Genomic DNA, 13010 nt, shown 5'->3' with positions numbered 1-13010 from the left:
CCGTCCCAGTTACAGGTTCATATGCTTATCCATTCAGTCACTCATTTATTCTTTCGTTCAACGAGTATTTAAGTACATAGTGTATACCATGCCATGCAGAAAGAAACAGCTCAGGGGGACATGCCTCCACAGGGCTGCTCTCACTTACTGGGTTGAAGTTAAGTGTAACTTAACTTCAGGTTAAGTCTAACCTTGCCAGGTTCAGTCCAAGAAGCTGACCGTGTGTTTTATAACAGTTTTAGGGCTGGCATTCTGGGCTAGAAGCAGCCACCCCAGACTTTCCACAGCCTGGCCTTTTTATTATCTCAAACCCTAGTTTTAATCTTCCAGACAAACTGCATTTATGCAGTCATAACTTTCTCCCCATTTTTATTAAGTGCAGACATCTGCCAGCTGGATCTTCACATCAGCTTGATAATCAGTCTATACCAAACGTCGACAGTGATCTGACAAAAGTTCAATCCGAAGCCAAGACACCAGACGTTTTGGTTTGATTGGGGGACCTTATGATGGGTAATGGTGAGCTAATCCTTTTGTTTTGGGGGATGAAGATAAGAAAACAGGCTCTCCTCCCTGCTTGGTTGGGGAAGCAGCTCAGTGAGGCCTGGCAGGTTATGTCAGGCTTAGGCAGTTCAGCCCCGGTTCTCCTCTGGGGCTGCTGTCGTGCTAGAATCCTAGAGTTAGGTGGAATCCAGTTCCCAGAGGCCAGCCCCCATGCAGAGCTAGAACCCCTTCCATTACCCCACTTTGAGTCTGGCCTCTGCTTGCCAACCTCCAATGACAACTCAGTGCCTTTCCAGGCAGCCCATTTCCTCCTGGACTAGTAGGGACTTCTTCCTGCTGTGGATTCCAAATCCCACCACCTTGAAAACACTACCCATTGGCTATGGTTTTCTCTCTTGGGCCACCGAGAACATACTCCACCCCTTCCTGCATGCCAGTCCTCTAGATATCTGGAACCTGCCACCACATTCCCCCAGGTCCTCCCTTCCCTAGGCCAGATAGTCCCAGGCTCTCCAGAAGCTGTTCACTGAGCTTCATTCCATGGCATCCTGTGAGTTCATCTGAGTCCCCCAAAATAGAGGCCTGAGGCCCACCATGGTGCTGGGTTCAACCCGCAGAGGACAGAGTAGCACTGCAGCCATTAGGGGAAGCTTTTGTGGTTTCTTCCCACTGAGCCAAGTGTTTACTGAAACCTGTGTCTAGAACAGTGTCAATCATACTCTGTCACCTTTGTGATCAGCTGGGGCTGAGGAACCCAGGACCTGGGTTCTTCCTTGTGGACATGGTTGGTTCTGGGCTTGGGCGTCAGCCCTCACACCTCATTCCACACACTGCCCCTCCAAGCCTGGCTACAAACTTGACAAACAGCTTTGGATCCTAAGGCTAGCGGGAAGGGAGTGGAGAATGGGCGGGACACCCTGTACCCTCTGGCAACAGCTGCACATCTGTGGCAGTGTTCACGTGAGCTGGGCTGGCGAGTCATCTGGAGAGCAGGATGACATGCTCAGACCACTCCCTCCACCTGCTCTGCCTACGAGGAGGGGAGCTAAAGCATTCCTGGGCTGGGCCCCTGGCAGGAGCCGCGGTTTGCGGTTTGCCCCACTTCTTGACGGGTGAGGTCATTAATCAGGTTAAGCAGACCCAGCGGTGCGCATGGCCGAGCTGGCCTCTGCCAGATGTCTCCCGCTTGTCTCAGCAGACAGTCCTTCAGACTGCTTCCCACCTCCTGCTCTGGCAGCAAGGATCAGGGCCTCTGGCAGCCCTCTAATCATCTTGGTGGCAGATGGAACACGTCTAGCCCAGTCTCTGGCTTTCTCTTTTTAATCTGTGAGTTCATAGAAAATAAATGCAAGCCCTGATTTCCAAGAAGGTGAAGATAACAGTAAATTGGTCTGTTAACCCTGCTGTCTGCCCACCCTACCCCCCTTACCTTCCATAGACTGCTGGGCTCATGAGCAGACAGATGTGGCCAGGATCGAGGTCCTGGCATCAGAGGATCGGAGCCACGTGAGGGGGCAGGAGCACGTGTGCTCTGAGACCTGCCCAGGAGCCATCTGGGATCCCGTGTGTTAGGGGACGAGAGGTGGGAGGGGTCAGCAGATAGCTGCATTTCAGCACTGTCTTCTCTCCTCCCCCAGCCTCCCCACCTTCTCACTCCTAACCTAAGAAGCACAGATTTTGTGCAATGACAAGGAGAGGGAACATGCAGTGCCAGGCTTTTAATTACAGTTGCTTCAGGCTGCTGGCCTCCATACCAGATGGCCTCGTGGAGAGTGTTCTACCACTGCACAACCGACGGGGTCCAGTCTGTGGTGTGTGCACTTGGCACCTGGCGAGGGTGGGGCTCTGTTCCCACTGGGGAGGGGCTGGGCTCAGATTAGTTCACATGGGCCTCAAGGAGCGCTGCCAAGTGCAGCCTGGGCTTTAGAGCCCCTGGACCAGATGGAAATGCCTGCTGGGACCCTTATAGCAGACTCCAGGGAAGACCTATGATTGGGTAGGAGAGGGGTCTTTGGGAGGAGGGCCAAGCTCTGGAAGGATGATAGTGATGGATGGTACTGTGCGGTATAGCCAAGTGAGAGGAACACAACGTTAATCTTGTCCTTAACACTTTACAGTTTACAGAGAGCTTTCCACTTTCTTGAGCGTGCTTAATCCTCACATGAATCCGCTTAGGGGACGCAGCTCAGAGAAGGGAAGTGACACTGCCCAGAGTTAAACAGGCAGAAAACGAGGCGAGGAGCCCCGGCCTCGCACTGCAACCAGCAGTCTTTCCATGAGGAGTGGGGGCAGCTCCCCCAGTAGCCAGAGGAGCAGCCCAGGCAGGGGATAGGTTGCACCCCCTTTTGCCACCAGGATGGCCCTCGCTCAGGGCAGCACCGTGGTGACACTGGTGAGCACCACGTGCTCCGAGACTTTGGAGACAGAGCACCGGCTCTGCAAGGACAAGGACTTGTGGCTGGCAGAGGAGCGAGGGCTGGGGGCCTTCAGAGAGCCGCAGGGACCCAGGCCAGGCAGGCAGCAGGAGAAGGCGGCCTTAAACTGCTCCCGGAATTTGCCTTGGTTGAGAGACAGAAGACACAGCCATAAGGAGACAGAAGCAGCAGGAAGGGGCCTTGGGCCCAGGGACACCCACGCAGCTCCAGCCAAGCTGCCTGTGAGGGGGTGGGAGGGAAGGGTAGAGCTGGGCAGGAAAGAGCCCCAAGGCGACCTCGTCACTGCCAGGGAGAGTGAGGACAGAGGCCCTGGAGCAGGTTCCCAAGGAGAAATGCAATTTTCATCTGATTCCTTGACTGCGCTCTGGCTCTGAGCCTGGCTGAAAACGTTTTGTCTGGCTCAGGGAGCTTAGGTCACCTCTGCCCTCGTTGGCGGGCAGGTGGAGGGGCTCACGGCTCACCATCTGTGGCTAGGCTTTCCCCATCTCTGCCCCATGGTGATGAAAATACAGCGGCAGCAGCCCTTGCAAAGGCACTGTGCCGGGCACCTGAGTTTGTCGCCCAGCTCACCCCAGCACCCTGAAGACCTGGAGTCCTCTAGCCTCACTCCACAGAGGCACACAGAGGTGCAGTGGCTTGCCCAAGGTCACCAGCGGTCTAATTCCAAAGCCTTCGCTTAAAGGGTAGGGAACAGTGGGGAAGGAGGGATCACCACAGCCATCTGTACAGTCAGAGGACACCAGGCAACAGATTGTGCTGGAACTGAACAACCATGTTTCAATCGCCCCGCAAGCCTGGCCGGTGCCCAGCAGAGGGCCGAGCACACAGCAGGCGCTCAGTAAATGTAGACCAAACGAAGAAATGCACGTCAGGAAGTCTGCCTGACGTGTCCTCTGCCGTTGCTCGTCTCTTCTGTTCTCCCCTCTGAGCTGGAAACCACCCGGCTAGCCTCTGTTGAGTAATTCTTTAGTCTCAGTGAGGGTTACAGCATTGACCCCAGCCCCTTCTTTAACCTTTCAGCCTTTTCTCAAAGATTGTCCAGGCTTGAGCAGTCATCTGGTCAGTTCTCTAGGCCTGGTCCGAGTCAGGTCTGGTGAGTCACACTCTGCTGAGTCCAGGCGGGGGCCCGGGGTGGGGCCTTTCCACCCTGAGACCGGGAGGTAGTGGAAGGGGGTGGGGGCTATGGGACAGTGGACAGAGGAGGCCTGGGCCGGGGGGGGGGGGGGCAGGGGACCAGGGATGCCTGGACTTGCAGAGGGGAGAGTGGGAGGGCTGGTGCTGGAGGCAGGTGGATTCAGGGGTAGCCCCCCCAAATTCGGGCCACTCTGCCAGCACGTGTCTAGCTGGGCATGGGGAAGCTGCTTCCCGGCCCTGGGCTGCCTCGCTGGTGGCCCTCCCTTCCCCCTGATGCCTCGATTATGCAGTCATCTTCTCAGGCAGGGGCTCCATCTGGAGCCTGTGTTGACCAGACTGGCTGATTGGCAGTCCTGCTGTGCGTGCATCACGCAGGGGTGGAGGTGAGCTGGCCCAGCCCCTGTGCTCCCCCCCACTCAGTGGTCTGCATAATCTGCAAAACTGGATCCTGGAGCTGGTCACCTTCTTTGGCCACTATTGGGAGTGTGGCCTGTCTCCCACTCAGACCAGGGCTCTTGGGCGGGGACAAGTCTTCCCCCTGAGTGGGAGTTCCCAGAGCAGGGTCCTGATCCCCAGGAGGCAGCAGGTGTATTCTTCCCCGCATGCTTTATTCAGCCTGGGTTGAAGATGGGGAGACCATTGTCCTGGGGACTGTTGCCACCCTCAGTTACTCTGCGTCCCCAGCCCACTCACCACTGAGGAAGTTGTAGATGATGGGGTTGGCGGCGCTGTTGGCGTATACCAGCCAGTGGGAGAAGGTGAAGCAGGCATAGACGGCTTCTCGGTCGCTGGCTTGGCGGAACATCCCAAACACCCTAGGACCAGGGGGCAGGACACTCAGAAATGGGAGAGGGCGGGGTGTGTGAAATGGGAGAGGGCGGTGTGTGTGTGTGTGTGTGTGTGTGTGTGTGTGTGTGTGTGTGTGTGTGTGTGTGTGTGTGTGTGTGTGTGTGTGTGTGTGTGTGTGTGACCAAGGTCACATAGCTCATGAATGGCTGTAAAGTACAAGAGTCCCACTGCCCCTTCTGTGCACCAGGCAGCCCTTTCCTGGGCCTCTGAGTCTGGGGTCCTGACCACAGTTTGGGGTTCTTGGGTGCAGAAAGTATGACCAGAGTGGGCCTAGGAACAGGGACCAGGGTACCTCTGCTCAGTCACCAGCCGTGTGACCCCCTGGGGCTCCCCCTCCACTTTATCATCCATCCCCGTAGCAGCACGATGAGTCATAGACATCATCCACTTTTTAAATAGGGAAACTGAGGTTCAGAGAAGCAAAGTGATATGTCCAAGATCACACAGCCAGGAAGTGACCAAGCACAAACACACTGAGATTGTCTCATGGCAAAGAGGCCAGGGTCTTGCCCTGCCCCCCTCCCCACCCCCACCCCATGGCCTCTCACAGGTCACCCCAGACCCCTGTGGGTGTGGTTGCTCCCTTCCTTCAAGTCTCTGCCAGATGTCACTTCCTCAGAGAGGCTTTTTTGTTTTTAACCATTACATCTAAAAAACATTTATTTTTAACCCCACCAACCTCTGTCACTGTCATTCTCTATCCCCTTTCCCTATTTTTTCGTCAAAGCAGTTATCACTGGCTGACATTGTAGTACATGTCCATTCTCTCTCCCGTCAGATGTCGCCTCCACGAATGCAGGACATTGTCCCGTGCACTCGTTCACTCCGTTCCCAGCCCTAACAACCTGATGATTGAGTGGCCAGACGAGAGAATTTTCACGAGAGCCCCAGGAGGCAGGCCGGTTATTCCCATTCTACAGATGAGGCGATTGAGGCTCAAAGAAGAGAATTACTCCCACAAGGTCACACAGTGGGTGAGCGGTGGAGCCAGATCTTTCTCTGAAGCAGAGAGAGCTCCTTCCTCTGACCCCACCACCTCTCCCCACCCCCAACCACTCCCCACGCGCTCTCACCTCTTGAGGACATTGAGGACACTGATGGGCAGGTAGCAGAGGGCAAAGACCAGCAGCACCACCATCAGCATCTTGGCCGTCTTCCTCCGAGCTCGCATTTGCTTTACCTCGGCCAGGAAGGCACGGGCCCGAGGCGGGGGCTCTGCGCCCACGCCCTGCCCCTGGTCCTCCAGCTGGTCTGAGGGCCTCTTCCAGTTCCTCACCAGGGCCGACGTGGTGCCGGGGATCTGTCCAGCACACACAGACAGCAGCGGTGGGTACAGCTCCTTGGGAGGGTCGTTCTGCTTCGCTGGGCCTGCTGGACCCTGGGGCAGGGGGAGGTGGGCAAGGGAACAAACCCTTGCAGCAGGAAGGAGCCTAATATCCATGATAAAGACCAACACTCTGGACTTGAGTGGACTTCCGTGTTCCATTAGCTCATCGTGAGACCACCCACAATATGTCTCTTGGGACGGTATTATTCACCCTTAGTTGTAGATGAAGTAGGGGACCCTTGACAAGCCCCCAGGTCACAGCCTGGGGCCTGAACATCCTTCCAGCTACCCACCCATCTTCCTTAAATCACCACCTGCATCTGTGGCGACGGGGGTGGTTGGATGACTCGTGCCTCCCCCGGTCCTTGCCTGACCCTGGGAGGCCTGAGCAAGGGGCATGCAGGTGGACAGCGTGGAATGGCCTGGGCCTCAGAGCATAGGTCCCAGCCTAGGTCAGTGCCGATAGGCCTATGGTGGTTCTAGGCACCTGGAGCAGCCACAGATATTCTCAAAGCCTCTCTCACACTGGACACCTGAATCACCCCACAACAGAAGGGCATGGGGCTAGAGTTCAGGAAACTTGGGATCTAGGGCCAGCTCAGCCATTCAAGAGCTATGTGACCTTGGTAAACTCACTTTTCTTTCCTGAGCCCTGCTTTTCCTGTTGGATAAGGATAGCGACTCCTGCCTTGTGGACCCGGGGCATTGTGAGGAGCAGATGGCGAGCGCTGGTGGAGCGCGAGGCTGCTCGTGTTCCGGCCAGCCTCCTCTCCCTGCCCGGGCGCTGATCCAGGACTCACCCCGCTAGTGCCAAAGGCCTCTGAGCATGCCCTCCCATGGCAAACCGCCCCCCTCCAAAAAAAACCCCTGCTGTTGGTCAGTGTGTAATAGAGGAAAGAAGGAAGGCCCTGGAACCAGAAAGGCTCTGCCACTCATCAGCCGTGGCAGATTGGTTGCCCTTACTCAGCATTTGTAAAGTGGGTAATATTGCTTCTTTGGTTAGATAGTTGTGAAGACATTGCAAGCAAAGTGCCTAATTTGGACAGCAACACGGAGGTGTTATTCTTGTTGTGGCACTGAACCGGGCATTGGAACCCCACAGACCTGGGTTTTAGTCCCTGATCGTCCACTCGCTGGTGAGGGATTTGGGAGAAGTTGCTTTGCCTCTCTGGGTCTCAGTTTTCTCATATATTAAGGTGGGGATAGGGACTTCCCTGGTGGCGCAGTGGTTTAGAATCCGCCTGCCAATGCAGGAGACACGGGTTCGAGCCCTGGTCCGGGAAGACCGCACGTGCCACGGAGCAACTAAGCCCGTGTGCCACAACTACTGAGCCTGCGCTCTAGAGCCCTCAAGCCACAACTACTGAGCCCCCGTGCTGCAACTACTGAAGCCCGCGCGCCTAGAGCCCGTGCTCTGCAGCAAGAGAAGCCACCGCAATGAGAAGCCCGCGCACCGCAACAAAGAGTAGCCCCCTCTCGCCGCAACTAGAGAAAGCCCGCGTGCACCAACAAAGACCCAACGCAGCCAAAAAAAATAAAATAAATAAATTTATTAAAAAGAAAAAAAAGGGGATAACGGATGGTGGTGAAGGGGGTGCAAGACTAGCTGGGCGTGCCTGGTGCAGTAACTGGCAGCTACTGATATTAGAAGGATGCCAGTTACTATTCGGTTCCAGGGCCGGCACTAGCACTTTCGGCCTTGAGTTTGACGCATGCCTAGGCCTTGCCTCTCTGGTTGCAGCCAGGATGGCATGTTCTGAAGGCAGAGGGCTGTCTACTCCCTCAGACCAGTACCCCTGTCCCCTCCCAGCCCACACAGTGACACCAGAGTGGGCCTCACCTGGCGGCCCCAGAGCTTGCGGAAGATCTGGAAATAGGCCATGGCCATGAGGCCTAGTGGGGCCAGGTAGGTGACAATGAAGAAGCAACTGTGGTAGATCCTGGGATAGAGATCATCTGCAGGGGCCAAGAGATGCAGGGGTTGGGCTCAGTCTGGGAAGCCCCGGCCTGCCCTGCTTAGCAATACCACCCTGCCCTGCTTAGCAATACCACCCTGCCCTGACTAGGGCCAAAGTAAGCAGCTGGGCCCCGTACAGGCGCCATGGCAGAGAGACCCTGGAGTTGCCCAGCCCAGTGGTCTCCATCCTGGAGGGACCCCTGGCAGATATCTACACTAGAGAAGGTACCCACACCAGAGGTATCCCTGCTAGATGCCTGCTCTAGGGTATCCTCCCAAGAGATACCCACCCCTGGGTGCCCACCCCAAAAGTGCCCTGATAGATGTCTGCTCTGGGGGTGTGTGCCCCGGAGGTGCCCACTTCAGGGACACCTGCCCAAGGCTCCCGCCGTTACCTGCCCAGCGTTCATCACAGACAGAGAAGAGCCGGGTGCGGTTGGCTAGCTCGGGCAGCACACTGCTGCATTCCATGACAGCAGCCTGGGGCACCATGACAGCCAGCGACACGGCCCAGATGCCCAGGATGGAGCCACGGGCACGCCGGGCAGTGCTCTTGAACAGCAGGGGGTGGCAGATAGCATACCAGCGGTCCAGGGCGATGAAGCTCAGAGTCAGCACTGCCACTGACACAGACACGGCCTGCTCCATGGGGACACAGTGTCAGTCCTTTTGGGGGCCACCCAGAGACATGGGGTGAGTGATGGAGCTCACAGCCCAGAAATACCAGGCAGCCAGGTGCAGTGCAAATCCTGACTCCACCACTTACTGCCTGTGTAGATTTGGGCAAATCACTCACCCCCTCTGAGGCTCGTATGCAGAATGGGAATGTATCATCCACCTGGCAGGATTCTTGTGAGAATAAATGAAATTATGGATGGAGAATGTCCAGCTTGAGACCGGGCACATAGTAGGTGCTCCCCTACTATGGATAATAATTTACACTTTAGGAAATAACTACATGCCGGACACTGTTCTCGTTATCCTCAGAACAACCCTTGAGGTGTGTCCTCTTACCCCCAAGGTACAGGTAAGGAAACTGAAGCAAGAAAGATTAAATAACTTGCCTAAGGTGGATTTCCTCACCTGCCTGTCTTTATTCTCAGGGTTGCCAAAGTTAATGGGTTGAGTGGGAAACCTCCAAATAATGGGAAATCCAAGAGGCATTTCTCTCTGCCCTGGCATCCCATCCCTTCCCCAGGCTGTGAGGAAAGAGTCCTCATTCTGGGAGGCAGAGATGAACCTAGGCCAGAGACGCAGGGGCACTGGCTCCAGGAGTGCCCCCTGCCCTCTGGGGTACAGGGAGAGGGTCGAGGGATGCAACCCTCTGGCCAGCTCTCCTTCTGGCCCAACAACCGTACAGGACAGCCTGACACCCACCACTGGGAGAGGGAAGGCCCCAGCCGGGAGCGGAAGGGCCGGGGAGGAGACTCTTGCCAGCCCGCCACCTCAAAGCTGCCCCCTTGGGGTCAGGGAACAGGCCCATTCTCTGTCATGGTGGGCTTGCGCCTCTCTCCTGCACTGTGTGCCCGTGTACCTGGAAGTGACTGTACATGTGTCCGAACATGCCTCTGTGAATGTCTATGAGTGTGACCTGGAGGGTATCTCTGTATGAGTATATGGGGCTGTGTCTGTGTCTGTGTCCTTGAGTGTCCTGCCTGACGGCCTGCCCTTGCTAACAATAGAGCATGACACTGCCGAGGTACTGAGCCATGTCCTGTCTAAAAGGCAAGTTTGAGGGTCACTGAGAGCTACGCAAGGCCATGGTTTTTGTACTTGGTATGACAGGGGGGTCATGAGGGGCACCCAGGCAAAGCTCACCTGTAGATAGGGGATGACCTTGCAGAGGGCATGGCCGAAGAGCCAGGATTCAGTAATGTCTACCAGCAAGCTAGCCGGCAGGCAGATGGCTGTCACCAGAACGTCGGCCAGGGACAGGTTGACGATGAAGTAGTTGGTGACCGTCCTCATGTGGTGGTTCCGCCACACGGCCAGGCAGACTGCGGGGTGGGAGCAGGATGAGATGAGGCCGGTGGCAGAGTCACGCCCAGTCTAGCTGGGTCCCATCAGTGAGACCCTTCCCCCACAGTACCCAGTAGGGACTTGGGGGAGGGGGAGAGAAGCAAGGCCCAGGACCCCTCCCAGTCCCCAGGGGAAGCCCGAAGCACCACAGGGACCTAGAGACCTACCCAGCGTGTTGCCCACCAGGGCCACGAGGAACACAGTCACGTAGGCGGCGATGAGGACCCACTCGTACTGCTTCGGGTACAGATAGTCACGCCACAGATAGCGGAGAAACTCGTCTTCGTAGTCTGGAGGTACCGGAGACGGTTCCCCGCTGTCAGTGGGGACCCCCATCTGGGGCCCTGGGGTGGCTGAGGGCTCCATGAGCTCAGGAGCCACTACAGCTGATGGACATCCCAGGCTCCCCCAAGGGAGGGGCGCCCCTGGGCCAGGCCTTAGCCCACTTCCCTCAGGGGACCCAGAGTCTTGCACTCAGGTGTTTGTGGTCCCAGCCTGAAACCTTCTGAAGGAAGGAAAAGGGAACGTTAGGGAGAGTGCCAGGCAACTTGCAGATGAGCTTCCTCTTAATTCTCACAGTCATGTGGGTTATGGAGAGCCTGAAATCGATGGAGAAAGACAGATCTGCCTTGCCTCCCAATTTCATACCAGTTGGGTAACTTACCTCACCCCTCTCAGCCTTGGTTTCCCCATCTATCCCGTGGAGTAATAACTGAGCCGGCCTCACAGGGCCTCGCTGAGGAATAATGAGCTCTAATGAATGCCGAGTGCTTTACCCAGAAACTGGCACCGGAAGCCGGCTTCACGGTCATTGCTGGTTACCACTATTAAGAGCCCTGCTTTGCAGAGGGGGAGATAGAAGCTCAGAGAGGTTGAGCCCCTTGCTCAAGGTCACAAAGCTGTTATTCCAGGTCTGTCTGAGTCCACCAAACACCACAGATTGGAGAGGGGAAGCCATCCTGATTTAAATGTTCTCTCCTGAGTCAGTTCACAGGCCTGAATTTTTGGTTGAAAAACTGGTCAAGGGAGGCTTTTGAAGACCCACGCCCTGCCAACAAGACCTGCCAGACCCTCCCTGGTGGGGACACACACGCACACACACACACACACACACACACGCACACAGTGTGGGTAGAGGTGCAGGGAGGAACTGACAGCCTCTCCGAAAGCGAGGGGAGAGCCCCAGGCACAGGGGCTGGGCCCGTCAGCCCCCAGCCCCCGCTAGTCCCCCCTTGAATCCCGTGGCCGCGATGCGCCCCGGTGGCCGCCAGGGGTCGCTGGACCGGCGTGCGGGCTGCCCTCTTCATTCATAAATCCGGCCTCGCACCCCGCCCCTCCTCGCTCGCTCAGACCCGTCCTTTCCCCGGCTGAGAAGGGAGGACCCCGGACGTATGTAGGAGGGTTGCCGATCCCTGGAGACCCCCCGGGGAGCATGAGGGGTCTCCTTCACACCCCCAGCGGGCGCCGGCGGACCCGCTTCCTCAGCGGGACCTCCCTGCGTCTCTGGGGCTGTGCGGGCTGCGGTGCGGGGAGCGAGGGCGCGAAGCATTCTTTAGGAGCCTGCCTGCCGGGAGGAGGGCAGAGCATGCCGGGGACCCAGCCTCCAAGCACCCAGGTTATCTCCCGAGACTCTTGGCTCCCGCCGAGGGTCCTCTGAAGTCCCCCACCCCGAGCCCGGGGGTCCCCCAAGCCCCGCACCTGTTGGCTGCGGTTCCCCGGCGTCCTCGGCTGCTGGTCCCCCGATCTTGCACCGGGACTTTGCCTCCCCGCCCCGAAGGCCGATCTCCGGGGACTGGGGTTGGAGGGGAGGGGGCCGGGGCAACCCCCTCCCAAGGATGCGCTGCCTGGGCTCTCTCGGCTGGGCGCGAGCGCTGGCTCCGACGCGGGCTGTGGCTGGGCGCGGGCTCCGCCAGGCTGCGCGCCGCGGAGAGGGGGGAGGCCGGGGCGGGAGGGGCAGGGAGGGGAGGGAGCCCCGGGCCGGTCTTGGCTGCAGGTCTCCCAACCCAGAGATCGGGAGGGAGATGCTCGTTCCTCCTCGCCCCAGACTTCAAGCGTCCATCCCACCTCCATTCATGTTTCCATCCGTTCATTCATACCTTTCGCATTCATTCAACATTTCTGCCTCCGACTACTCTGTTTTCAGAACGCACCTACTGTGTGCCGGTGGGCCCCAGGTAGCTTTGAAGAGCCACAATGTAGAGGTGGATCCCAGCTCCACCTCTTCCCGCTGCCTCACCTAGCTGATGAGGATGAGGGCACAGGTGGGTCACTGCACTGCCTCCAGCCAGGCTCCGGCTGTTGCTGGAGCAGCTAGCTCCCAGCGATGCCAGAAGGCCCTGATCGCCCTTCTCCCAGCCTCCTGTTCCATCTGCCCTCCAATCCTTTTTGTTCATACCTACTTTCCCCCCTCCCAAGACAGGGACGGTAGGTGGGGGCAGGAAGGGGGGGCACCAGAAGGGCTGATGAATTCAACTAACATTTTCCAAGCTGTGTGCCAGGCAGTGAGCTAGAATAATACAGCTGCCATTTATACAGTCCCCACCATGTGCATAATCTCACTTAATCTTCACATCAACCCAGTGAGGCAGCTGTTACCATCCCCATTTCACAGATAAGGACCCTGGACTCACATGGTTCAGTGACTTGCCCAAGGTCACACAGCAGAGGCCGAGATGGGACTCAAACCTGCACTCTTCTCCAGGTCTACCTCCCCCCCACGCCAGACGGAGGCTGGCTGGAGCCAGGTGGGCTCACAAACAGGCAAGTCCTCTATAGAGAGGAGAGC

The 13010-nt window shown here is 57.3% G+C and overlaps 1 protein-coding gene across 1 annotated transcript; it reads right to left on the bottom strand.

Annotated features, from left to right (window-relative positions):
- Nucleotides 1-25: 25 nt before the first annotated feature.
- On the bottom strand, nucleotides 26-12056 carry HCRTR1 (hypocretin receptor 1). The gene is made up of 8 exons (XM_067725219.1): nucleotides 11924-12056; nucleotides 10393-10730; nucleotides 10025-10203; nucleotides 8602-8845; nucleotides 8090-8205; nucleotides 5996-6222; nucleotides 4767-4888; nucleotides 26-3062 (listed from the first exon to the last, which is right to left on the bottom strand). Exons 2-8 carry the CDS (start codon nucleotides 10589-10591, stop codon nucleotides 2872-2874), a joined length of 1278 nt encoding a protein of 425 aa, XP_067581320.1. The 5' UTR covers nucleotides 10592-10730; nucleotides 11924-12056; the 3' UTR covers nucleotides 26-2871.
- Between the last annotated feature and the right edge of the window lie 954 nt (nucleotides 12057-13010).

Source organism: Pseudorca crassidens, chromosome 2 (assembly GCF_039906515.1).
Source record: "Pseudorca crassidens isolate mPseCra1 chromosome 2, mPseCra1.hap1, whole genome shotgun sequence".
In the NCBI taxonomy this organism is placed as follows: Eukaryota; Metazoa; Chordata; class Mammalia; order Artiodactyla; family Delphinidae; genus Pseudorca; species Pseudorca crassidens.
Note: the sequence above shows the minus strand (reverse complement) of the source record. Positions and strands in the feature narration are given on the sequence as shown.